At 38.7% G+C, this 26735-nt stretch overlaps 1 protein-coding gene across 3 annotated transcripts in view; it reads right to left on the bottom strand.

The window, feature by feature from the left end:
- DCLK1 (doublecortin like kinase 1) overlaps positions 1–26735 on the bottom strand; it is a 241133-nt gene that overhangs the window by 210425 nt on the left and 3973 nt on the right. For all 3 annotated transcript variants that reach the window (XM_008631433.2, XM_008631432.2, XM_008631436.2), the window contains exon 2: positions 19674–20020. In XM_008631433.2, the coding sequence (XP_008629655.1) occupies positions 19674–20020 (347 nt within the window). The remainder of the gene's footprint in view (positions 1–19673; positions 20021–26735) is intronic.

The raw sequence follows: 26735 nt of genomic DNA, 5'->3' as shown, positions 1-26735 counted from the left end.
GATTTATATAAATTTTAGGTAAATCATGCCTCAAGTGACTTGTAAAGCTATTTGGGCAACTGCAAATTATTGTAAGTACATTATGCAGAAAGAGTATTTAATGTTCCCCACTTAATAATACCCAAATGGTTTTTAAAGAACATTGTAGGGCTTGTATCATGAAATTAAGAATCTGAAAGAGAGAGCAAGTACAAAGAACAGGCTGCTATTTATGGCATTCATTAAAAGATAGGCAACTTCCTCCTTTATTTTCCAGCGTATTCTTCTTCAAATTCAAAGCTTTTAGATTACAGCAAACTAGGAGCAAAAGGTGGCTGAGGGCTGTGTTTTGCCTTATGAAATACCACCATCAGATTCATTGCTTTATTCCTAACTTGCAAAATATAATTGGTTTGCTTAAGGTGTAATGCCATACCTGAAATCTGGTATGTAGCTTTTCAAACAGATTATTAATTTGTCAAGTTACTGCTCACTCTGATTTCCAGTAGTTTTATCTCACTGCTCTATAACTTACCTGACAAACACCCTCACTATGAAACAACAGATTATTTTTATTACAACAGCACAGGAAAGGTTTGAGTACTTCTGCACTTATATTAGAAACGAAAAAAAAATTAAAAATCAGTAACAATGGTGATAACAGAAGTCAGAGATAAAACTGCACTTCACTTAGTAATCCATCAAGCTGAGAGGACCATGCAGAGGCACCAATTTGGCTTGAGAGACTTAACTCCAGTTTTTCAAAAGTCAAAGCATTTCTAAACTAAGCTAAATCAAGTCCAGAGGAACTCCTGAGAGTTAGCCTGCAGGTATGCCAGTTAACATAAGGAGGGCTAGTATTGTGTGGCAAAGGGCTTTTTAAAGTGTCCAAAAACTAGAAAGTAACCATGGTGCTTTTTGGTAACACTTACCTTAAGAGGCTGTACTTTGCTCAGTACTTGGGAAAGCCAAGTGGCTACAGGTAATGTTGCCTTTAACCTAAGCCATAGAACCAGAGATGCTATCAAATTTCTAACTGCTCCGGTTTTCCTTGTACTTTGTAAGCTGCCTTGAAATTCCAGATTCCTCCTGGCATTTTAGCTAAAAAGGAAAACAACTGTTCTTGGCCTCCTTTCTTAAACACCTGTGGACAGACAATGCTATGCAACAGGTTTTCTCCTCCACAAGAGTATCTACATTTCTGCATATAACAAACTACTTTGTATTATACTACTCAACTCCATCTCCTTGCAGCTATTCCAAATAGTGATTGACTCAAACCCCAGCAAAGAGTAGCACTCATGTAACACTCTACAGTAATGGCTCTTCTCATTAGAGAATCAGTGAGAGGAGGCAGACTAGATCTGAGTTGTGGATTCTACACCAAGATCGAAAGACCCTATTTCTGTATCTGCACCAGTCTCTAAGGAAGTGTGCAGTCCTCTCACTCTTTCACAGAACAGGATTTATGAGTATGTAAATGCGTGATGTACAATATTTTATCCTGATTACAGCTTACAAAACTAAAAGGCAAATGAATATTCTCATTTGCAAATATTTGTATTATTTTTTAACAAATTCTAAATGAATTCTTTAGTTACTTTGAGACCATGTACTCAGAAAATCACAGCCATAAAACTGATGGCTGGAAGGCACCCTCAAAAATAAAATTTTACACTAATGCAGAATCATGACTCACAATATGATCCCTCTGTCTGCATTCATTTTAGAGAACTGATGACAGATGTCAGTTTGTGCTTCTTGAAAGAAAGATCAGATGGGAATCCAGATTGTAGTTCTACCAGAGGTCAAATAAGGAAAAAACCCTTAGAGCTCCAGAGGGCCCAGGGAGCCATGTGTCCAAGAGTTATTCTAATAGTGCTCACTTTTAATCCTGTCCTTGCTGGGATATGGAGAAGGAGAATACTTAATTGCCAACTACAAGCCACAGAACTTGGATTTATTGTAAAAACAATTAACTTTTTAACCAGAGAATCAAATGATTTACCATATGGCTGGTTAAACTGTTCTCAAAACATGCATTTTCCAGTGCTTTATGTCTGTGTAACTATTAGGTCTTTCCACAAGATTTCTGTAGCTATGTATAACAGGAGGTTTGTGATGGCTTAAATACAATAAAGAAACAAACACCTCAATTACACTTCTAAAAAAATAAACTTCTAACAGTCAATATGGAGGCCATACTCCATGGAATATCAAGCTTTCACTTCCACTGCCTATTAGTGCCAAGAATGAAATCACTCCATAGCAGTGTCCCTGCCCTTTGTGCAGCAGAAGCTGTTTCTTGGCAACCAATGCAGACAACTGAGTTGCCACGGAAACTGGAGAGACTAATTTATAAAAACTCTGAAACAAAGCAACTATAAAGGCAACCCTAAATAGGGTGGGTATGTTCCATATTAGTTCCTACAGCATTCCCACCATTAAAAGAACCAGAAATGAAAATGCTAAATTACTGGTTGCAATTTTCATTATTTCTGTAAAATTGGACTTGAAAAGAACTAATGTTTCACTGCATCAGCAGCCAGTAGCCCCTTTCTCTCTTTGGCTCAAAAGCTGGCAAATACACCTGAAGATTTATACTGCAGTTGAAGAGGAATGCTTTCCATTTCAGCCAGTGTTTTCTCTTTCAGGGAAGAGGGAGGCTGAGGGGAAAATGGCACAGAACAACTGTTGAGGAATGCACCCAGAATATCTGCAAGCTGGATAAAACAAGTGTCAACACAGTGAAAAGGCAGGACAATGGCATACATCATAGCTCACTTGAGCTAAGAAATATATGTTTGAGTTTCTTATTCACTTGTAAATATTTATTAGTAGAGAATACTTTCTCTTCTTTAGTAACTAGATGCCAAAGATAGCCTTCTCCTGAATGCATTCTAACTACAGTTACATTTTGTGTATGTGCACATGTGGAGAGCATGCTCAAGGCATACATTTTTAGTAGTGAACATGGTGGGGAAAACCCAACCACATGCTGCACTTCCCAGGAAAGGAAACCAATATGACAATAAGTTCTCTCTTCACAGAGAAAACTAGCTCGTTCAGCTGCCTAGCCAAGCCACTTAACTCCCCAGAATGATGTATTCCAGAGAAAGAGATGAAGAGAGCCTGCATACATTTGCTCAGAGACAGGAACTCACTGATAGCAGGTTCCCACCAACAGGCACAGGATGGGTGCTCCTCCTGCCATGGTAACTTCAGCCCTCTCCAATTCACGGTGACATCTCCCCGGAGCTCAGGTGAGGTAGCAACTATCTGTTTACTGACCATCTGACTACTGCCAAACTACTGACTACAGCATCAGTGACAGGAGTCCTGGCTGCCTCACCTCCTCAAGGGGAAAAGTCCACTTGCAGCACTGAGGGCATCAACCCAAGTTTATTTTACTCAGCCATAAAATTCCTCAAAGTGATTGGAACTGCTTGAAAATCTCTATTGCTCTTTCAAGTTTGACTTAAGCAGACCCACAGGTAGAGAACACAATAGGAGGGGACTTAAATAAGTAGTCCATAGCCTGTTTCCATGGGAAATTAGACCAGAACATCAGCAGTTTAAAAGAAAATGCATCCTCTTAATGCTTTCCGCAAATCAAAAGTCAGTCACACAACTGCACTCATGCTCAGCTATTCAATGAACTGTGAAAGTCAGTGTTATCAGTGGTGATTATCAACAAGATTGTCAGGTGTGTAAAACCCAGTGGAGCTAAAAGAAAGCAGCTGCTCTGGAGAAATGCTGCACATCAATCAGTTATTGCAAATTATAAACAGAAAAAAAACCCGCCACCCCAACTACACAAGTCCCTGAGTTCCCTTAGTTCAACATCTTAACTATTATGTAAACAGAGAAATTCTGCAGAGATTCCATTAATTTTCATGGAATAGTGAAATAATTTTTGAGCTATGACATCTTGGAAGATGTTTCTCTAGAATGTGATCTTACACACCAACAGCCTATTTCCCAACATAGACAGGCTCACCCTAAGAACCTGAAAAGCACTAGTACATACAGCTTCTCCAGAGGGTTAGAAGTAAGTAGAGGACAAAATTTAAATTTTACAGCTTGAAGGGTTGCTGTACCAATTATTGCCTGTGAAGTTCTCTCTGCTACGGTGCTCCAACAGAGCTACCATAACTTTTGAGCAATCCTTAGAGAAACCCAGAAATATCAAACAAGACAAAGAATTTGAGTTCTTTTAACTGGACACTGAACAGACCAAATTCTCTTGACAGAAATGTAAGACAGCTGGATGAGTTTCTCACAAGCCTCAGGAGTGGCTTTATGCTTCAACTGCTTGTCTATTCTGATGTCTTAGAACAGTCAGAGGCGCTGCCATCTTAGCAAAGGACCAAAGAATGTGGGTAGCATACATTCTTCACTTTTTACAGTCTGTGTCCTAAAGTGTTTCTATTAGAAGTTTCTATTTCTTCACAGAAAGGATTGTCAAGCATTGGAACAGGCTGGTGGAATCACCATCCCTGGAGGCGTTTAAAAGAGTCAGGGACATTGGTTAAGTGCTGGGTTAATTGTTGCACTCAGTGATCTTAAAAGGCTTTTCCAACCTAAATAATTCTATGATTCTATAAGTAGTTACAAACATTAGCCCAGTCTCTCTGAAAATGAGGACTTTCATATTTTCATATGAGAGCAACACACTTCTATATCTCTAGAAATCAGCAGCAATGATAAAATAGTGAGTGTGTTGCTGACAATTTTTTCCACAGCCCAAAAAGATTTTAACAAATATTTTAAGCAAGTAGCAGATTGTTTGCTTTTATAAGTGACAGAGCAAGATCAGGGAAGAACCAACCCAAACTTACCAATAACCTTTTCCTCTCCAAAGACAGCTGTACATGCTATGCCATATATGAAACTATTTCCTTATAAAGCCATCTGTCACAGTAAAAGGACTAGTCCAGATGGGCTTTGCTCAGTACTAGTTCCCAAATGAACCAAACTTCACAACTCTGAGGGAAATCTCAGCCATAATAACAAGGTGCAGGGAGAAGATGGAGGATGAAAATTCACATGAAATAAGTAACTGGGATAGCACGGGGTTTTTTTCACAGACAACAATGACTGGAAGAAACAAACAAACAAAAAAATTCAGAGAAAACTCTACCTCCCTATTTGTTCTCGAGAGAACCAATGTGCATGTTGGATTGTGGGTGTATGTGTACATAAGCACACAAAAGAGCTCCAACCTGTCCTTCCCACATGGGCAAATTGCTGAGTAGCAGAAATTGATCTCAAAAAAATCTCAAAAAAATGAAACCTGAACTACATAAGGCCTGTAAAAAAATTTTAAAGATCTCTTTTTGGAGAGAACAATTGTATCCTTGTTCAGGAAATAACTTTACATTTATTGGGGGAAGGAAAGAAAAACCCCAAGCCAACCTTTTCTTCGCTTCCCTGCCCCTTTCCCTGTAGGATAACATCTTCCCTATAGGAAGGCAGAAAACTAGGAAGAGTACAGTTTGCTCAACTGTTTTGCAGTGTTGGTAACTAGCTGAAGGTCTTTCTTCTCCTCTATATGACAATTTAGAGGAGTGGATGATGTCTGAAGAAAGTTTTCACAAAAATTTTATGAATGAGAGTACTAACAAAAAAACCCCTGGTTAATTTAGTTGACTATTCTGCTGCAGGATGTGTCACAATACCTGACACTTGTTAGCATTAGCCAGTTGACTCAGAATGGAATTATTCACAGCACTTATGTCTTCTCTAAGAAAGGAAGTCTGAGAACATGAAGCCTACGGAATATTTTAAAGTCATGCAGAACATAGCTGCCTAAAGGGAAGAAGAACTCAAATTATGGCTCCACTAACACGACAAAACAAAAGATGGGCTACTAAGCCTTTTGTCTGCTAAATTTTTTATTCAAAAAGCCCTTACTTAGCTTCAACATCTTTGCCAAAGTCACTTGTGATATGTCATAAATACTTGGATATATCACAGCTCATGTTAATGGCAGATGACTCTCTAAATTACTTGTTATGTTTTTGGAAACGAAGGAGCATCTACCCTTCTAGGGTCTAGAGTCTTTCCTCTCTTCCTACTATGGGATGCATTACTTGGGATTTGCCAGCTGCTTCTCCTCCTGCAGTGACTACCAATAACTCTTCTTCTCCCAGGGCTCCTGTGAGTCTCACAGAATTGTAAATTCATTTCATTTCCTGACCTACATTTAACAGAAATTCCTGTGTAAAAGGCAAGTCATCTTTTCATGTCTCTTCAGTAGCCCTGTGCTGCTTCCTACAATCTTTTCACTCCTTACTGTTCCTCTGTGCTGTATGTAGCTTCACTGTTGCAGTCTCCTAGCATCATTCACGACAACTTTATACTGTCTTCTCAATTTCTGTCTATTATCTACCCTCACAGAGGGCAATTATCTAGTCTCATGATCAACTTCATGTCCACTATTTAGTAATCCGCGTACCTTTCTCTACATCCCCATTTCTAAGTGATTGAGATTAAATACTAATTTAGAAAGGAATTATGTACACCTTGCTGAAGGTAAAATATCTTGTTCTTATTTTGCATAAGCGTCCCATTCTTCTGTTATCTATCATTTTCTGCCTAACACTGATTAGGACTGCAAAGGTGGAGAAGCAGAATCTTTGTTCTTTCTAATGCAGCACACACCCTGAATGCACCTTGAAAAACGGTTCCAGCTCTACTTGACAAGCTGAAAACGACTTGATACCTTTCCTTGTCTTGGAGGTGTTTTTGGTACTAAGTTTAAAGGCGTATTTCCAGGGAGTAATCTAAAATAATGCAGAAAAAAGCCAAGGCAAGTTGGTACACATTTTTAGTGAGGCTTTGTTCCCAAAGAACAGAAACACTTACTGTACAGACAGACTATCATTGATTTGGGGTATAAAACCTTCCCACACACTACACCTAGGTTATTCTAGGGGAGAAAATTTAGAGCTGTAAAGCTGCCTGTCACTTCAGGATTTCAGAAGTCATGACAGACTGCTTTAAAAAAAAAAATGAAAGGAAAGATTTAAAAAAAAAAAAAAGGTAAGCTTGAGGAGTACATAATAATCATAATGTTCCTGTTTCAATGCTGTAGCAGGAGAAGATGCTGCAGCTTGAAACTGAAGCCAAGGGAGAGCCTCTCCTAGCCAAGGGAGGAACTGGGAGCAGTGGTGAGGACCCTCAAGTATCAGCCATTTTTTTAGAGCACATGCCTCTAATTTCAGTGATCCTTCTAATTATTTGCCTATAAGTGAAGCAGCACTGTTAAAGCTTTCCTCTTCCTACAGAGGTACAAAGTGACATTCAGTTGTTCCTCTCCTCCTCCTCCTCCTGTAACATTTAAGAGAACAGTTCCTACTGCATGCTGTGAAAAATGACTGGCATTCAGTTGGACTCAGCACAAGAGAAGCCAGAGCTTGATTTTTCTTTTCTAGGACAGCCCTCCTCCATCTGCAGATGGAAAGGTTAGTTTTTTACAGGGATGCCACATTTAAAAGCCACTCCTCCTACAGTGTCATTGAAGACTTGCCAGAGAAAGGAAAGTCTCATCCTTTCGTTCTCATCACCTCCCTCCCCCCACAAACAACCAAAGGATGAAGCACAGCAGGCTCAATACCAGGCCACCTCATTTAAATACTGCTGCTTAAATGAGATTTAAATCAAGCTGCAATATAATTTTGTTTGAAAGCATTTTTTAGCAAGGTGACATTCCTACAAATACCATTAATCTATAACATTAATCTATATAATTAATCTATAAAGATCTGTAATCTTGACCAATTTGCTCTTTTGGTCCCATATTTAAAATTCCATAAATGTTTTAAAACTGATTTTAGCTTTCATAGTATTATTTCTTGCTTGTGTCTTCATGAAATTGTCTGATTAAAAAGAAATTCAACTGAATCACTGTTTATCAAGAACAAAAGTTTTTGAGTAAATGTATTAATTCTGACAAATACTTTACCTCAAAATATCACACGCTGACTACTGGAATACCTATACATGATTATAAAAGGTTTTATTTCAGTCTTCCATTATAGAAATAGAGCCCCAGAGAAACTTTACCTAGCTGTCTGGCATGTCCAGACTACAGATATTGAATGTTATCTCAAGTTTATTTGCTGCAAAGTTCAACCAAAACCAAAGTTCAAGTATTAACGTTCCTGGTCCTTGCCCAGTTAGAATAGCCCTGCTCTTCTTATTTCATCCCTTAAGATACTATGTCTCTCTCAACCTTTGCTCACAGTACTGATGGCCAATCAATGCTAATATTAGTCCAATTATCTTTACATGAGGTACAGAAATTTTAGTTTGCCTATCCCTGATGGAAAAAAGCAGATGTGAACAACTGCATTCACAAGGACGCTAATCAACTGCACGACCACTAAACACTTCTACATGCCTGTTCTCCCACCATCTCATAGCAATGTAATGTTCAACAGTCCTTGGGTTAAAAATCTTCACGTCATGCTTACTGCTCTCTCACCTGGCTTCTGTTCCTCTAGCTCCGACAGGCCACTTGATTATTCTTTCCTACATTAACTGCTTCATATTTGCTTTATTAAATTTTACACTGATTGCAGTTCATGTTCCTAATTCATCAAGATCACACTCCATTTAAACAGATTACTCCAGAGTATTCACAATGCTCCTCAATCTGCCCCAGAACAGATGTGTTCTGGTTTAGAAACTGAAACATCCAAATGTTATTTTTTTTTCCCTCTAAGACCTACAGGCAGCCTTTTTCACAAATGTACAGAACAGCGAAGGTGCTGGGGCTCAGGAGGTATTTTTATGTAGCAAGAATAAAGGAAGTACAAAAGCATTTCAGACACCAATATGAGCTACTCAGATGACAGGAGATAACAGAAATATCCTTTTGTATTCCAGGTGCTCTCCCCTAAACCCAACAGCACAGTGTAAACCGCTAGTACCATCATACCCACACAGGGGCACCAATCCTATACATGCCTATGTAGCTATAGTAAAAAGTGGATGGAAAAAAAACCCAACCCTGTATCAGAATCAACAAGGCCATATATGGACTTTTTTCATGATGGTGAATTTTTAGCTTTTTAAGCTTTCTATTCTTTATCAGCAAGAAAGAATTGTAGCATGCATGAGTTAATTCTCGTGTGAACACAGGGTTTCTCATTATCAGTGCTCAGTGTGCCAGGACCATTCCCACAACACACGCACCTCCCTCTCAAAGTTATTTCCTCACCAAGGAGCACGCAAGTATGCCACTTAAACACTCCATAAACTGCATTAGCTTTAACTCAGATTTTGTGTGGGTGTAAATGCAAACACAGATTTCATACATGGGAAACAGCAGAAGGTTAAAGAAATCTTGGTTATAAGCATACAAGATATACTAACAGAACAAAAGAGCTGGACTATAGAACTGAGATGTGCTCAGGAAACCATTTCACACAGAACAAACTCCACAGAATTTTTCAGAATTTGCTAGATTTTAAAGAAATGGGAGTTGTGACTAGAAATCAAGAAGGGAGATAGTACTGAAAGACACAAGAAAAGAAAAGTTTAAAAAAATCAAAGAAAATTAAGTAGACTCTTAGAAAACCTTCAGAAACAGACAAATGATTCAGAAGTGTGTAAGAAATCAAGAAAGGGAACATGAGACAGCAGGATATTTCAAGGACAACTAGAATAAAGGAAGAGCTAAGGTTTAGCTTCTGAATGCATGGTATATAGCAGCAGCTTCAGTTTGCAATTCAAATTAATGCAAAACACATATAACCTGTCTGCAAGGGAAGGCAGGTGAAGATATTTTAAACAGCAAACACTCTTCTATTTTCAAAGTCAGCATATCCATTTTAGGCAAAGTCTGTCTTGCCTCCCTTTCAATCAAAGGCATTCTACCCTGGCTATTCCACAAGATGCCCCCAGTTGTCCCCTATTGCCCGGCAGTGTTGAAAACATCATTGCTTATACCAAACCAAAGAGATAATTAAAAGCAGTTCAAACTGAGATTTCACTCTATTCACTTGATGAGTAAATGTCTCTTACAATTTTAAGCTATTAAAGCTCAGAGGAGTTTTATTTAAAAGCAGTTTCTGAGATTCAACATTTAATGGAAAAGCAAATCCACTAGAACAACTGATTTGGGAGAGGCAATCAGTCTTAACTACTTAACATGAGTTTTATTTTCAGTATCATCCAGCTGAATTCAAAACCCTATATAACTCCTTCCAGTGGGAGTGTACTGCCTTGCTTTCTGAAGTTACTCATCTCTGATAATTTCACACCATTCGTGCTCATTTTTATCTATGAGTAAAGCACTATGTCCTGTCCTCAAGTCCCCAAAGACTTCTTTGCTCTTCAGTCTATGACTTCAAGGATTCAAATCTATGGAAGAAGCTTGATTCCCTCCCCAGCAGCTTTCTCAAGCAAAAGCACCTGCTTGTGACCTACTTCAGAAGTTTTTTGGGGTAAAAATGTAAGAGAAAGTACTTATTAAAATTTAAGAACAAGCTATGTGATTGTGTACGCCTTGTGTACCATTAACCAGTGACATCAGGAAAAGAGTCTCAAAAGAGTTTGATTTACTTCTAAAAACCTAAGCCATTTTCAGAGCACTGCTGCCTTCATTCAGTAGAATGGAAATATTTTCCCCTACTGGTAATTGTATTAGCTTCTAAATCTGATTGATTCTGGACAGTCTGCCCCCATGAACTGGCACACAGTACTGGGGACATAGATTCAGAAGAGATTAAATCAATACTTCCTCCAGGACTGAACAAATTAGTTTCAATCTTAAAGAGAAATGGAGGGGGGAAGGGCCAGAATACATGGTACATCACTGATTTAATATTACATAATACTGTTGTCCCTGAAGATCTTCTCAGTCTCGCTTCCGAAAGCCACAGCTAAGAAACTGAACTGCATCTCCAAGTCCTATACACAGCATGGTACATTTAAGAAAGAATCCTAGAGGTAGAGACCTGAATTCGTCTTGAATAACTTGATGAGCACCTGAAAAGTATGTCATTGCCCTAGACTTGTTTCCTACCGAAAAAGAAGCACAAGAGACAATTCCAGACTAAATAGGTTGAATATTCAAAAATATTTGTGTTTCTTGCCACTCACAAGCAACACCAAAGTGCATGACTTAAGAAGCTTCAAAGTGTTGAACAGAAGATGTTTTCACAGTTTACTGCAGTTTCAGAAAAGAAACTGGTTTCATAAAAACTTAATTAGAAAAACAAGGTACAAAATTGGGCTGCCACTACCATTTCCTGCACTGTCAGTAATTTTTGAATTATTCTGCCAGTATCAATTACCTTTTGAAGGGCTGGAAAGACCTTGGTTCCTATAAATGCAAGGATTAGTTTTCAGAAAAGAACACAGCTAGTGACAGAATATTTATGCAGTTTACCCTCTCAGCATTCATCATTCATATAAGAATTTTCTTCTACACAACAGCTTGACAAAAGGTATTGAATAGAAAACTAAGTGGAAAGAAACATGCAGGCACTAAATCTCAGGTAGCTGTTCAAACCTGAGTTTGATTAAGTTATTATCCTTTAGTTTATTAATTCAATGTTTTTCAGAAGAGGCACTGCCAATGTTTTCCAAGTGTTTATGTAAGAATTCAAGGCCCAACAATCCAAAGACAGAATTATACAAAAATACTTACATTAAAAAGGAAATATTTAAGTTCTAATAAGCTACAATGCTTATTGTAGAATTTTTCCTATTAATAGTATAATTTAATTTCTCAGGAAAGAAACATGTGCTACAAAAAACTGCGAGAGGAAAATGTTGGGTTTTTTCCATAGATGATGCTTAAAATTCTCCTAAATGGCTAGAAATTCTTAATCCTCTTGTAACAACTAGTTTTAGAAGGAACAGAAACAACCCAGCAAATCCAACATCCATTATGCTTTTTTACAGCACTATTACATCATACCACTTAAGAGGAAGGAAATACACACTTTGCCAACAAAAAAAAAGCATTACTAACAGTAACAGCTTCAGAGAATACAAATAAAATCATCCCAGTGAACACAACAGTTTGACAATACCCTGTAAAAATCTTCAAACCATCAAGCTCATTTGGTTCAGACAAAGCCATAAGGCAGGGGGAGCAGAAGAGAGAAATTTTAGGATGACTACTGTTTGAAAGCATCACAAAAAGGTTAAAGGTTTCAGCTGTTAATAAAGAACTTATTTGGTCCTGAGGATTGTGTTTTACTGAGCACTGGAAACTCTTCTCCATGACCACCAGTAATCTCATGGCTTTCTCCACAAAGCAGTCATACAGCATCATCAGAGAAATCTGCAAGCACTTTTCCAAACTCTCTTCCATGAAACAATTAAAAAAAAAAAAAAAAAAATCACAAACTCACCCCAACAAGATCATACAGCTGAGGATGTTTCCATTTGCTTTTCTCCTCCTTCCCTAATAGCCAGTAAAACACAAATCAGAACTTAAATGGCTAATAAGCTATTCTTGGTTACATTGCACATTTAAACAACAAAGCAAAGACCAGATGTAGAGAAAAAGGATGCTTATTCTAGAAATGGATAGTTCTGAATGACCACACCATCTCCTTTCCACTGAGAAACACTTCCTTACACTTACACAATACGAAACTCCACCTTGAAGAGTTAGAAATTACTCTTCCTTAAGAAGGGCTTCTGACAGTACATAAACTCTCTAAAGAGTATCCGAATATCTTTAAAGACACTAAGATCAACTTATGTGATATTTAACACATTCTGAAGCAGGTATGCAAGTTTTCAGTCTCAATCAACTAATAACAGCTCTCGTTTTGCACAGCACACAAGCCACTCCAAAGGATGCAGAAGATGGCGCCTTCTCTTCTTAATTTTCAAAGTCAGTCTACAGTTCTTGTGGGATGCCAGTTGGCAGCCATGGAAACTCCTATTGTGAGAAGCTTTTGGAGACAGAGCAACACAGTCGTCAGTCTCAGCTTAATGAGAACCGACCCTAGACAAATAAATGGACACACTGCTTTCAGCCTGGAATGGGCTTCTGTTCACTCCTTCACAGAGAACTTTATTCGAGTAACAATTAAAATTGTTAGTCAATGTCATAACATGACAATGAAACAGCCTATACAGAAGCACAAGAGTTCAAGGACCTCACCTCTAACACCAGGATAATACCAATTGCCAGCAAGTTTTCTACCCTAGCAGAAATGATTTTAAACCAGTTTTTTATGCTTTTCTCAAAGTACAGTCTAATTTGTAGTGGAAGTCCACTTTTCTCAACAGTAATTGTAAGAATCTGCCAAGATATCCAGAGCCCATCACAACTTGCTGAGACAGGCAATTTTCACTCATTGATTTTTTGTTTGTTTTTCACACTATCATCTCTTCAAGAAGGGGCCTTTTCCTCAGTACTGAGGAAAAAAACCTCATCTTTTTAATCCTTCCCCAAAATCAGTTTCAAAACACCAGAGCCAGAAATGATACATCTTCCAGAGGGAAAAAAAAGATTTTGATTAAATATACTGCAAGCAAGAAGGAGGGAAAGTGAAGTGCATTACAAGCTGAAGAGGTGCTCTTTGGGGTTTTTTTAATGTCTCTCACAGCTATATAACATGGTGGTCTGTCAGCATTGTGCAGACAAGGCCTAAAATTCGTGTCTAATATAAGGAGCACAGGTATTGTCTGATGGGTATGGCCTTCCAGCATTCACATTAGAAGCCTTTTAGGAAAGAACAGCTCATACAGTGTAAGAACAACAGGTTTCAGGATCCCAGATGTCAGTCCAGTATTAAGGTACAACCTCAACAGCTGTTGTTTCCCTGTTAAAATGCTTATGTGAGCAGCAGAAGTCATTTTACTTAATGTTTTCTCACAGTTAGTCAGGATCTGCACAGCTACACCTCACAGAGAATTCACCATGGTGCTCTGATCAATCAACATCACCCATGTGCCTGTGGCTGGCAGGGAGCTCCAAGGCCTTCAACAAAAGAGAGGAGATAAAGTTGCTCTGCTGAGATACAGAAGATAAGATGCACATAACTTAAAATTTTTCCTGTTCTTGCAAAATGAAAAATGTGGACAATAAGTGCTATTTTGAGTGGATTGTAGCTATAAGTTCACAAATAAAAAGAACAGGCACAACCAGCCACCCTTAAAATTAAATACACCTTCTATATTAAGAGTGGAATTGATTACAAATGCTGATGTGAATCAGAACTACGGGCACACACAAAACGAGTTGTTGCACATAAATTTTATTTTGGTTAACATTCCTTTTGTCTAGATTGTTGTACAATATACACTACCCAAACTCTGAGGTGAGAATATCGTCCTGTGAATGATACCTACCTTCATTTATGTAGGTGTTTCTGTACCAAGGACAATCCAGGTCTAGAGAAAGACATTTGAGATGTTTAATAGATCCTACAAAACATTAGCTTTGGCCAGGAATTTACTGTAGAATACAGATGTTATTATCGAATGTTTTACACTTGTTAAGAACAAAACCATAAAAAAATACATGCTCATTTTAGGTGTAGGTGCAAACAGTTGCTTTTGCTGCCTTAAGAGAGTATTTTCTTAGAACAGTAGTATTCCTTTTTAAAAACTAAGATATCACGTGTCTTCAAAAAGAGAAGTCCACAGGAGAGGGAGTTTGTTTGGATCATAACACAGCCAGTTTATAGCAGGTTTCCACTAAGAAACAAAAGCATATTACACTCAATGAAGAAGCTTTAAGCTTTCCAGCACTGTGATGTTCCCTTTCTTTGCAGCCATGATTCTTTAATAGCTATTTTAATGGCTTAAAGCAAGGTAATTGAGGGACATCCTATGCCTCACACATACTTCTGTAAGGTGTATGCCTTTAATTAACTGTGAGTGTATTTCATACCTGTAAAGGCAATTTGATTTGTGATAAAATATTTATTAGGAAAAAAAAACCCCAAAAAGATAGTGACTTTTAGTCCAGTAGCTCTGGCACTGACCATTTATCTGTCTGGAGTCAAAACAACAGCATAATGCATAAACTGAAAAATAATTTGCATGATTGCATCTTGTTAAGCTAAGCAAACCACCTGTTCAAATAAGTAGGTCCTATTAAAAACCAGATGTTTGCTCTGCCAAAAGCAAATGGAGGATGTACATGGTAACAATGCACTGCTTTCCAGCCTTTACTTTTTATCAAAACATGCAAACTGTAAATACCCTGCACAAATATACACACCCTAACACTTCTAAAAATGGCACTGCTTCACAGTATTGCTGTTAAATGTGACCTTGATTAGTTTTCTCCCATTTTAGTCATCAGTGTTATTCTAGAAGTGCACCAAGCAAACAGAAACCAGCAAATAGCTTGCAACAAGGCAACTGGGCTCTATCTCTGCACACAGCTTGTGTCCTCAATGTCTGCATTGTGTCCACACACTGCCTTTTAGAAGGCCATTTTTTTAGGCACATCAAACTGAAAATACCACCTTCTGTTAAGGAAAGGTTAGGAATCAAACTGGAACACTGCAGCTACAGTAAAGCAAGATACATTTCAGTCATGAGAAAGTGTTTCCTCCCTGTGCAAGTATACAATAATATTAAGGGTCAACACTCACAATATCTTTTCATGAACTTAAACATGAGGTTAATCTAAAAAGTTGAGTAGTGCTCATAGTAGGAGCATGCCCTCATTATCTGTATTCCTACAGGCAGCCATTACACCTACTCATTCTATTTTTATTTTCCTTACATAGCAAAGTTGGCAAGGAAAATGCTTCAAGATCTCACCCTGGAAAGCTTTTGATTTTGGGCTGTGCTCGTAAGACTGTTAAACACTTCTGAGAGTCCCACCATCTTCAAATGCACCAGTGTGGTACAGGGAAGTGACTATCTCTTTCTCTAGAGTACAAAGGCCCTTGTACCAGTAGAAATTAAGTATATCTATAAAAGTATACATAAACTATTCCAGACACAGTGTGAAACCTATCCAGCTCTGAGGAGTCATTAATAATTTAACTGCAGAAGTATGCTAAATGCAGGCCACTGATGTGCTTTACAGTCAGACTGCAGTTGTATATTGTGCCCTTTTTAGCACAAATTAAATGATATTCTAAAGCTTCCAAGACCTTGAAGTCAAAATACAGATTCTTTGTATGTTCTATAAGGAAATGCAAATAAGCCACTAGTCACCCTGTTTGCAGTAAGGAGAAACTTTTTTTTTTAAACAAAACTAAAGTAATGCATGAGTCAATACCCACCCAACACTGGAAAACATCAAGTTTTAGTCCCTGAACTGCCACTAACCCAGTGAGACAAGATTGGTTAATTTTGTTGGGGTTTGGTTTTTTTGAGGATTGCTTTCTTGTGGTTTATTGTGAGTTTAGTTTGCTCTTTTTTTTTCTCTTCTTTTGGTTTGGTTTTCCCCCACACCCCTTTCTTCTGCTATTCCAGAATTAAAAAGTTGAAAGGACTACTACAACACACCTACTTAATCAAGCCCTGGAGTTCTAAGAAACACTCACAAAGCATCATGTGCATCAAAAATTACTAAATTTTCCAAAACCAAGAAGGAATTTTTGGGATGGAGAATCAACTGGATGTCAAAGGAGAGATTTCTTCCTAGCAATTACAACTTGCCTCAGATTCTGATTGTCTAAGTACTACCTCTCTCAGCAAGACAAGCTCTTTACATTGTCATCAAATTTTATAGGCCATCACTTAAATTCCTCTTATGTGAACAAAATATTTATTGACATATTTTAGAGATACAAATTGAAACATCACAACTAACAAGGCTGTTGGAGGAAGAGCATTTAAGCTCAATTTTTCCATGTGTAGTGTCAGTATGGGACAACCACCTTACTTGGATGCCCAGCTAAGACTCTACTCCTGCTACTTTCTTTTTATTAGCCTTAGGCATCTAATGATAGTATCCAACAACAATATACGTACACACTGTCCAACTGCACTAACAACACAGGGGACTCATGTCAATTGTTGCTATGGAAGGGCAATTCCAGTGTTGGCCTCATAAAATAACTTAGAAGAGATGACAGTACAGAATGGCCTGTCTCCAAGTTATATTCCCAAAGAATGATCCCTGGAGAGCTTTATTCTCTTCTCCTTACAGTAAATTACTTTTTTTTGACTCAGAACTTTAAGATTTTATTGCTTTTTAAGTCAGCGATGAAAGATTTAATCACAGATTTGTTAGATTTAGCCCCTCAACACAGGCTTTTCCAGAACCTTCAGAGCTCCAGCAGGAGTCACAGTAGCAGTTCCCAACTACAAATAGTACTGGAAAAATTGTGGATTTACCATGGATTTCCTCCCAGTAATAATTCACAGCTTGAATTTAGCAATAAAGAAATCTATCATTGTGTCCCCAACGCCATCTGGGAGATCAGGCTTTTGGCAGAGAAAAATGGAGCAGCAATTGCCTAGCGGCACAGGAAATCAATGACTTCCCCACTCAGGGCTGAGCAACAGGCTGCTCCTGCTGAGCATGGAGTCATTCATTTCCCTTTCTGCCAGCAAAGCTGCTTTGTACATGCCAACAGCAAAGTCTCTGTTACACCTGCAGGACACACACACCCCCCTTCCCCTAAACCCTAACCTTACCGGGAAGGTTAGATAGCGAACTACACAATTTCATGCCTATATCCAAAAGGGGAAGGAGCGTGGAGATGGCAGTCTCTTGGGAGAACTTCTGGACATGAGGGTTTCAGGCTACAAGGTAGGTAACAAGTGTCCCTGGTGCACCACTGATTTATGCTCAAGTCAAAGCCCATGAGTTAACAAAGGATTCAACTGAACTATGCCAGCATAAGGGCCAAGAAAATCTGGTCTTCCCTTTTATCCCAGCAGTAGGATAATACTAGATAATATCAGGAGTTAGAGTTCAAAAACAGCTGTAAAGGGGTTTTTTTGGTTTGTTTCGAGCACAATCATTAAAGGGGAGTTTCAAATACAAAAAGATAAAAGCGAGCACATCATCCAGGAGACAACAGTGGCACCCTTCCAGGCTGCACTTCTTCAGAGCTAAAGCACCAGTTTATTTACATATACAATACAAAGCATATGTAGCCCTTCTTTACTGAGAAGGTCTGCAGGAACCAGAATAATCATTCAAGATCTTCTGTCAATGTCATAGCAGAGACCACCACTGACCTCTGCAGATTTAAAATTTCAACACCTTCCTCCAATTTACTAGCCTTAGTGCGCCCTGGAGCATGAGGCAAGGTAAGGAAGGACAGGAGTTGAAAGTTTCCCCTGACATATGCTTCACCTTTGTTGCAGACAAAAAGAATTTCACATCCACATTTTGCTCCAGGTCAAAGTTCCCAACAAAGTCACAGTAAGGAGATCATTACAGGCATGTACAGAGTCACCAAGAACTGTACTGCTGTGTGTAACTGGTGTCAGAGGTTACTGATACAAAACAGTAGATGGAAAGGACTTCTGGTCAAGCCAGACTTGGCCCTGATTTGAACCAGTGCTCTGAATAAGCAGCTTGTCCTTTAAGTAGCCCTCTCTGAGATCAGAGGGTACTGCTGTAGCTGTTTCCAGAACTATGCCTGCACACCAGCCCCAGTAACTGCAGATATGTTAGGACATCACCAGATCTTGCTGAACATTTATTTACCTGTATCAGGCATATTTGGCAGCATCTCCCAAAAGCAACACTGCTTGCTGTGTATCTGTGAATCATTGAACCTAGAATCTGTAAAGCACAGCTATATTACAGCAGAAATATCATGGTCTCTAGCAGCTTCCAGCTTCTCAGGGAGACTTCTTCAGTTTAATAAGTTACATCTGTAAATGCAAATATCTGCCTTATTTCTCTAGAGTCACCATTGCTCTAAATCAATTCAGGTCATGCTGAAATTAGCCTTGCCCTTCACCAGGTTAAGAGCTTCTCCAGTTTTGCTATAATTAATACATGTCCATAGACAAATTACAAATAAAGTGAAAGACAAAAAAGAAGTGGGATTATTCTGTAATTTTTTTTTCATGTCCCTCTATCCCCAAGTTCAATAAGAAGCCTCTCAAAAATCTCACTCTGCTGCAATTTAATAAGTCAGCAAAAAAGAGACGCTGCTTGAAGGTATTTCACAGAAGTAATAACATGTAACCTACAAGAGACTCCTCAATAAATGTGAGCACCACACATAATCCTACCTGTTTTTCTGCAAAAGGGAAAAAAGCTCATTCATTTTCTAAGCTTGCACCTTCTTCATTGTCCACTTTAGGTGCAGTAAGATTCATCATTTAGTCACTCTGGACAGCAGTAGGTCTGCATTTATCATGGTGAAACACGTCCTCACTGTTTGTTCTTACAGTTTATGGAAGGCCAAGTACAATGACTCATAAAACTGCTGCAAGAAAAAGCTGAAACAAGTTAACAGAATGAGCTTCTCTTAAGTGACATCCTTCATCCTACATTTCCGGCGTGCAGAGCCAAAACCACATCACACTTTAAACTGAACAGATTTAGAGCTATTATTTATCATAAACAGCAAGACCATCACCAAGGCCAAGCAATGTTTCATGGTGTTCCTGAGCTGTTAACAGATCCTAAGTACACTATAAGCAGTAGAAGGCCTGGCTGTACATTCTACAGCAAATGGGATTTTTTTTTTTCTGTTAATGTACTATTCTTTTCCTTTTGGAAAATTATATTTTCTTCGTGCTGAGAATGTCATCATGAAAATTCTTACCTGTTTTCCATCTAGTGTGTACAAGCGTTTAACCACCCCTGAATCCAGCTTGATGGCATCAGTTATATCAGTAAGAACCTGTTCAAACGAATGTGCTGTCTTCTTGTTGAGCAGAATCCGGACTGCTTTCCGTGGCTTCACTCCGCTCCTGATGATCGTGACCAGTTTAGGCCTAATGAAATCCTTATTCTCTTTTGCATCTGGAGTACCTCCTTTAGCAGTGGCAAGAGATGGCACTGAACGAGAAGTAGAAGTTGTCTTAACATTCACTGACCAGTTTGGGTTTACATTCTTTGTGTACTCCAGTTTCTTGAAGGGTTCTATGGAACCACATACATAACTTTCCCCTGTGGAAACAAAAGCAAAAGTCCAGCAAGTCAGATTGGAGAGGGGAAAAAAAAGAAAAATGCAGGAAAATACAAAATCAAATCTTTCTCCAATTATTAAACATTATTCTTATCATTCTTGATCTACAGGGCATAAAGTATTGATCTCTTCCCTTCTCAGATGCTACTCACTATAAAATGAGATGCTACTCACTATAAAATGATCTTTTAAAGATCACTCTTAAGCTAACCCTTCAAGAAATGTTGCTACAAAAGTCCTTGAAAGCAACAGATTTTATCAGAAAACGCTATTTGCGGTGGCGATCACTGCTGTCAGTAAACAGTGTTCATATTTCACCAGCTGCCCAGCCCCAGCACATTATCACCATACTCCCCCAGCCTTCATGCTGAAATGGTCCTCTCCTAACAAAGCAGCAGGCCCCAAATACTTCAGAGGAAGTGATATGATATGACACATTACCAAAAAATATAGGCTACAAATAACTTTTTATACAAAAGGTGGATGAAAATGTCATAGGAGATTCATTAACATTTGATTTTTTAAAGCTTTAGGCATCATAAACCCAGAATATGTATAGGCAAGAAACTTCCCTGTATTATTTACTGACTCAATACATAATACGTGGGGAAAGAAAGACAAAGAGTAGCAATTACAGACTTCTCATCACAACAAATTTACCATACTTAAAAGAAAAATAGCGGCTATTAGTTCCTCTTTCTGTTGGAGCACTATCTACAGTAAAATATTTTTGCAAATTCCACACCCACACAATTTCTGGGGAACTAGACATCAGCCAGAAAGCCCAGCACCCTGTAGATTAGCACCTGAATCCAGTCCAGCTGAAGGCTGCTGCGTAAGGGGCACCTGCTTGGGTGCTCCCAAACTCTCCCTTGAGCTTGATTGTGTGGCTGTCCTGGTAATAGCGCTGGATGAGTTGGATCAGCTCAGTGATCTGACTGAACATACCAAAGACGCTACTAATTTTGCAGCATCAAGCTGATCCAGTTCATCCTCTGTCTGGGGAAAAACAAACAAACCAAACAAAAAATGTCAAAGAAACCAATACTAGATCCAGCAAGACCACACCTTCTGGCAGCCTGCAGTCACATCACATATAATGCAAAAATCCTATCCTGAAAAACACCACAGAGACATCTGAGATTTTTTAGTTCTTCTGGGTTCAAGAGTTCAGTGTATGCTAACAGCACAGAGGTCTTCATGTCAGTAGTTTAGCCTGGCGCAAGAAAACAGAACCAGGAAAAAAAAACTCAGTGATGCACCTCCTATGCCAAAAAGCATGTAAGAACCAAAGATATTCTTAATGATCCCTATCCCTAAAGAAAGGGGATTCACAGTTCAACCACTAAAAGAAAAGTAAAAGTATTTAAAATTTACTTCTGAACAGGAATTTTAAGGTTTCAAGACACCTAACCCAATTCCACAGATATTACAGCACACAAGGAATGCAGGCAGATACACAGAGTCACCGTATTTAGAAACGGAGGCAGAGAACACCAGGACTTGAGGCTTGGATAGCCACTGTATATGTATATGCAAGATACATAGATAGATATGTAAATGGAAACATCAGAACAGAAAGGCTCAGCTACAGTAATGAGCGGTCAAACAGTGCACATTCCCTTTTATCCATGTCCCTGTCCAATGGTTCTAGTATTAGTTACTCAATTACTGCCAGGTCAGAATGTACTCACAGAACCACATCCACAAAATTAGCAAGTTTTAAGGGAAAAAAAAAGAAATCCTACTATGAGTAAGAATGCTCTCAATACAATAAATACCTGCTGTATAAAATAATTTGCAGAAGTCTGTTTTATAAATTTTTAAACAAAATTTATTCTTGTCTTCATTTGTGTTTGCTTTAAGATGTAAAATCCACCAGCAAACTCATTTTATTTTTTGAGGGGGAATATAAAATCTGGATTTTCAGGCTCAGTCCTACTAGGGAAATTGTTCACTTCAGTTGCACAAAGTTACATTTATTTAAAATCAAGGGTTCAAATTAAAACTCACTTCTCAAAGGGTAGGCTCATAAATAAATGGCGATACACAGTGTACTCAGAAGATTTACATTTAGTTTATGAAGAACTCCTTCGGTTTCCCTTCTTGAAAGGACAGCATTCCACATGATTTTTAATATCAGCTATATTTAAAGGTCAGCTGAATTCCTTGTAGCATTTAACTGTACATCAGGTCTTCATTGCAAAACAAAATTTATATGAATGATCATAAAAAAAAGGACCAATAGAATCACTGAAGGTTTGGGATTGTTTAAACATCAGCATTTTTACCCTTTCCTCATTTCCAACGGTACTATATTACATCAATAAAATATTTACACCAAGAAAAAGTTTTTTCCCTTCAAGAGGCTCATACTTAGCTACAGAACATCTTGAAGGCAGAGCATCCAAGGCCTTCTAAGATGAAATATCTTTAGTAAGAACTATTTTATATATGTCAACAGAAACACAGACACTTCTCCCATAATGTTGTTATTTAAAACTATTTTAGATGTTAGACAGGGACTGCAATTCTCATACATGCTGGTCCTAAGGGTCAGGCCTGTAAGAATAAAAATCTTTAGCACCTCTGGTGTTTGTATGCAGAAGAAATCTCAAAGAAAAGGACAAAAGGTCTTCACCTAGATTTTCATTCTCGCTTCTTTTTCACCAGCACCTTCAGGAGAGAAGACTGCAAAGAAGTTTCACAAGGGGCATGACACACAAGCCCAATAAATCCATCTCCTGCTTTAGCTTTTGCTTCCTCATCATCAGCTTTGACTAATTGGCAGCTGGAAGAAGAAAGTAACAATCTCCAGACACTAGATTCGTAACAGAACAAGTGTTGAGAAGGACTCCTTGCAGAAACTGGATTAAGCAAAAGGCACAGACAATACAGCCCATTTAAAAGTGTCAATTTGATTGCAGCTCCCCAGGAGAGGGAAGCAAGTGTTTCACAGTGCAGTCAGCTGTCACTAATGGAATTTTGACTCTTGATTACTGTATCAATAGCCATTAGGAAAAGAAAAGGGGAACACCCAGCTGTTTTGGGAGATCTGCCATCTAGGGGAAAAAAAGTGATTACTACACCTTAGAAAGTGTCCCTTTCCTGATAGCTTCTTCACAGCAACAGTGCAAATGAAACACACACCGCTTGAACCCTTCAAAAAAGATGCACTGCACTTGTTGGTCAGTTTCAAACCAGTAACCCTACAATTTAAGCTGTATAAATGCCCAACACTTTGGAAAATACCATGTAGAACAACTAAAACAAATCTTAGCATTGAGAAATTATTCAGAAAGCTAATCATGTCGAAGGGCAGATCCCAAAACATTGTTTATGCTTAAAAAAACCCCAAAACCTACTACCTGCAGTTATACACCTGTCAAAACTCAATGCATCTGAACCACCAGAGACATGCAACACTGGAGGATAGTTCTTATAGGTCACAACAGAATTCCAAGACATGCTTCATTTATTAAATATTTAATTTTAAAAAATAATATCTGTGTACAAAGTGGTTGCTATGCAGACACTGAATCACTGTACATAAGCACTGGAGTTCTCTTGAGGCAAGTCTCTCCCTCTTCGGCACACTGGTACTAGCAGTAAGTTTATTTTCTTCAGCTTGCTGATATTCTCCCTATAAGAACAACCAAGGCATCATCTCTTAAAAAGATTTTTTGTGTTGCTTTTCTGTGCTTAAGGTGACTTGGCCTAAAATGGCTTCATGTGGAAGACAGCTGATCTTAGGTGGAAACCCTGGAGAAGAAAGAGAGAACCTGTTTGAACCACACAAGCAGAGAGGAAACACCAACCCCTCTTTGTGGAGGTCAGGACTTGCCAATTTATGGAAAACAGGTTTGATTCCTTGGACTAGAGTATATAGTAGGAATGGAAAGTTAATTTATTAATTAGCAGTGATTTATTGGGGTCCACTTCCTCAAGGGATGGGGCAAGAAATAACTTAAGACAACAGGGAAGGGACTAGCACTCCCAGTACTCCATGCCTAGGCATACCTGCCTTTCTTCCCTTCTACCCTTTGGTTATCCATACAAAAGGCAGAATCTCAATCTCTCAGGAGAAAGGACAAAGAATTCTGACTGTGCCTCACCACACAGAGCAGATTGCAAAAGGAAGATGACCTGAATCAAATAAATTACTGATACTTGATAGCTCCCAAATGTCTTAGTTAATAGAACAATAACCTACTTTAACTACATTGCTGCTGCCTTGTCTTTCTGCAGGGTCAGAAAAAATGCAACAGGGCAAAAGAGATGGAGCCTCTACAGGAAATAAATCTGACCTACACATGTTCACCTAGCAATCAGATGCACCAGAAACTTTAAATCAGATCTCCTCTGACCTTCGAAAGGACTTCTTTCCCAAACTTACTTTATTCTCGGTTCAGACTAAAAAGTTTTTTTTTCCTCATCAAAACCCAAATAAAAATACTTCCTCTTCCTCTGCCCCCTCAAATTTCTGCAGTCTTGTTACAAGTAAGATAGGCACTGTACACACTTAAAAAAACCCCACCAAAAAGAATGTAAAGCACCTAGAATAAGAAACCACATGGACTTCCAAGAAGCTGTTAAGCAAGACACAAAGATACTCAACAGGCTAATGGATGAACAAAATAATCAAATAAGCAGTGCCAGAACAACCCTCTACTATTTTATGCAACAGGATCATTCAGCTGTTTGTTTGTTAAACAATATAAGGATTGCAGCCATTTCTGCCACAGGATTCAGTCCAAGTCCTTAAATTTGATAGCCCTGGATCAAGTCCATGGTAAATATCCAGTGTAAATTTAATCCTACAAACAAATGTCCACATAGATTCAGCTCTACAAACATTTAAACAGATACTTTACTACTATTATTTTGATAGCACATTACACATGCATATGAATCTTTCCAGCCCATCAATTCCCAGCTCAATGCTGAGGTAGGCATGACCTAGAAGAAAGAAGTCATTAGCTCCAGAGAGCATCAGAGACCACATCAATCAATTCCTACAGTCTGGCCTGGCAGGGCTTCTCACCAACAACACCCGAGTGGTTCGCAGAGTCAGGAAAGCAGCAGGAATACTGGCAAGGAGAGGGACAAACTGAGATATGAGAAATGAGGTGACAGTAGGAGTAGCAAGACCCATATACAAAACAAGTCAGGAACACTTGCAGCCCATCACTCCAGCAAGGAGACGTTGCCTCTTGAACCCTCCATTGGCAGGCAGCTTCTCTGCTGCTCTGAACACAAACTGCCTGCCTCCATCACGAGAGCCTTCCCGCAGTCCTCATGTGACCCATCATCTCCTCTGCCCTGCAGCGAGGTTCACATCTCCCAAGAGTTATTAGCTGGTTACAGCTATCACTGGATTTTAAAGCTGGTATATCTGCATCCTTTCAAAGTGCTCCTTCAACAAGGTTTGCAGCTCTGAGGTAATCCCTGAGAGACATTCATCCTTCTTTTTCAGATTATTCCTTAAAACTATTTTTGCCATTATGTCTACACAAAATGTGCATGCACAGATAGAAGTCTTTAGAATCGTTTGGCAGTGCACCCAATATTGACATGTGACAAAACTGTTTCCCAGGATGCTCTCAGCCTTGTGGTCTGAGGTTTTCGGTTTGTCTTTGACTGCCAGTTCTCAGCTGCAGGGTTCAACTTTGTGGTAGGTATTGTGGAAACCTAAAAAATCAATTCTGATTCATATCCAAGACTCTGAGGCAATATTGTAATAAAAATTAATGAGAAAGGGATGCAGTTCTGGCTATGGATTGATTCTGTGGTCTCTGTTCCACATAGCAGGACCCTAGGAGTCAAAACTGTAAATATTCTTTGTTTCAGAGTTATCCTGCAATGTTCATTAGTAATTTTGGGGATAAGACCAATGACTCCACCTCTGCCTTCAGCTTTAAGGATGATACACTTTTGGAGAAGCAAAGTCCTTTCCTGATACTTCCTTTACAGCTAAAAAATTTAGCCTTTAAGAGCAACTTCATCTTTATTGTTTCTACATGCTTTGATTACATGTCATGCCTAGGGAGTAAAGTCATGTCACATTCCATTCTTTAAAGGTAAAAGGGTCCTAACATCAGGGCTGACAGAAAGAAGGAACCTGAATCCATTGCATTATTTCCTTCCTGTAGGGTGACAGAAGTTACAGACTGTGAAAGTTTTTACAACAGTACATACCCCTTGCTATCAAATTCCAACAAATCTCACATGCCCTATGTCTTAAGAAAAACAAAAACAACCAAACAAAAAGATGAAAAACAAAAACAAAAAAAGCCCCAACCAAAAACCAAAATCAATCAAACCACAAAACCCACAAAATCCCCACACCCAGGGAAGACACTACTTTCAAATAAAGAGAAAACGTGTCCATGCATCTCAAAATAATCTACAGCACCAGCACACAGCCATGCCAACTCTGAATTGTATGCAGAATGGAACTAAATATAACTGAAGCAAAACAGCTCTTTTACAATCTTTTTCCTTTGGGACTATCTTTCATGCAGTTCTGTGTATTTAGCTCTGGGATGAAAGACAGTGGCTGCTGCCTCATTTCCCCCAAGAGCCTCTCTGTCTTTATGTATCGCATGAGAAGGTAAGAGTACAGGAACTTCCCCACAGGCATAAAGACAAAAACCAACTCTAAAAATCAAGGATTTATACATTTGCCTTAAAATG

This window comes from Corvus brachyrhynchos, unplaced genomic scaffold (genome assembly GCF_000691975.1).
Source record: "Corvus brachyrhynchos isolate BGI_N302 unplaced genomic scaffold, ASM69197v1 scaffold103, whole genome shotgun sequence".
NCBI lineage: Eukaryota > Metazoa > Chordata > Aves > Passeriformes > Corvidae > Corvus > Corvus brachyrhynchos.
Note: the sequence above shows the minus strand (reverse complement) of the source record. Positions and strands in the feature narration are given on the sequence as shown.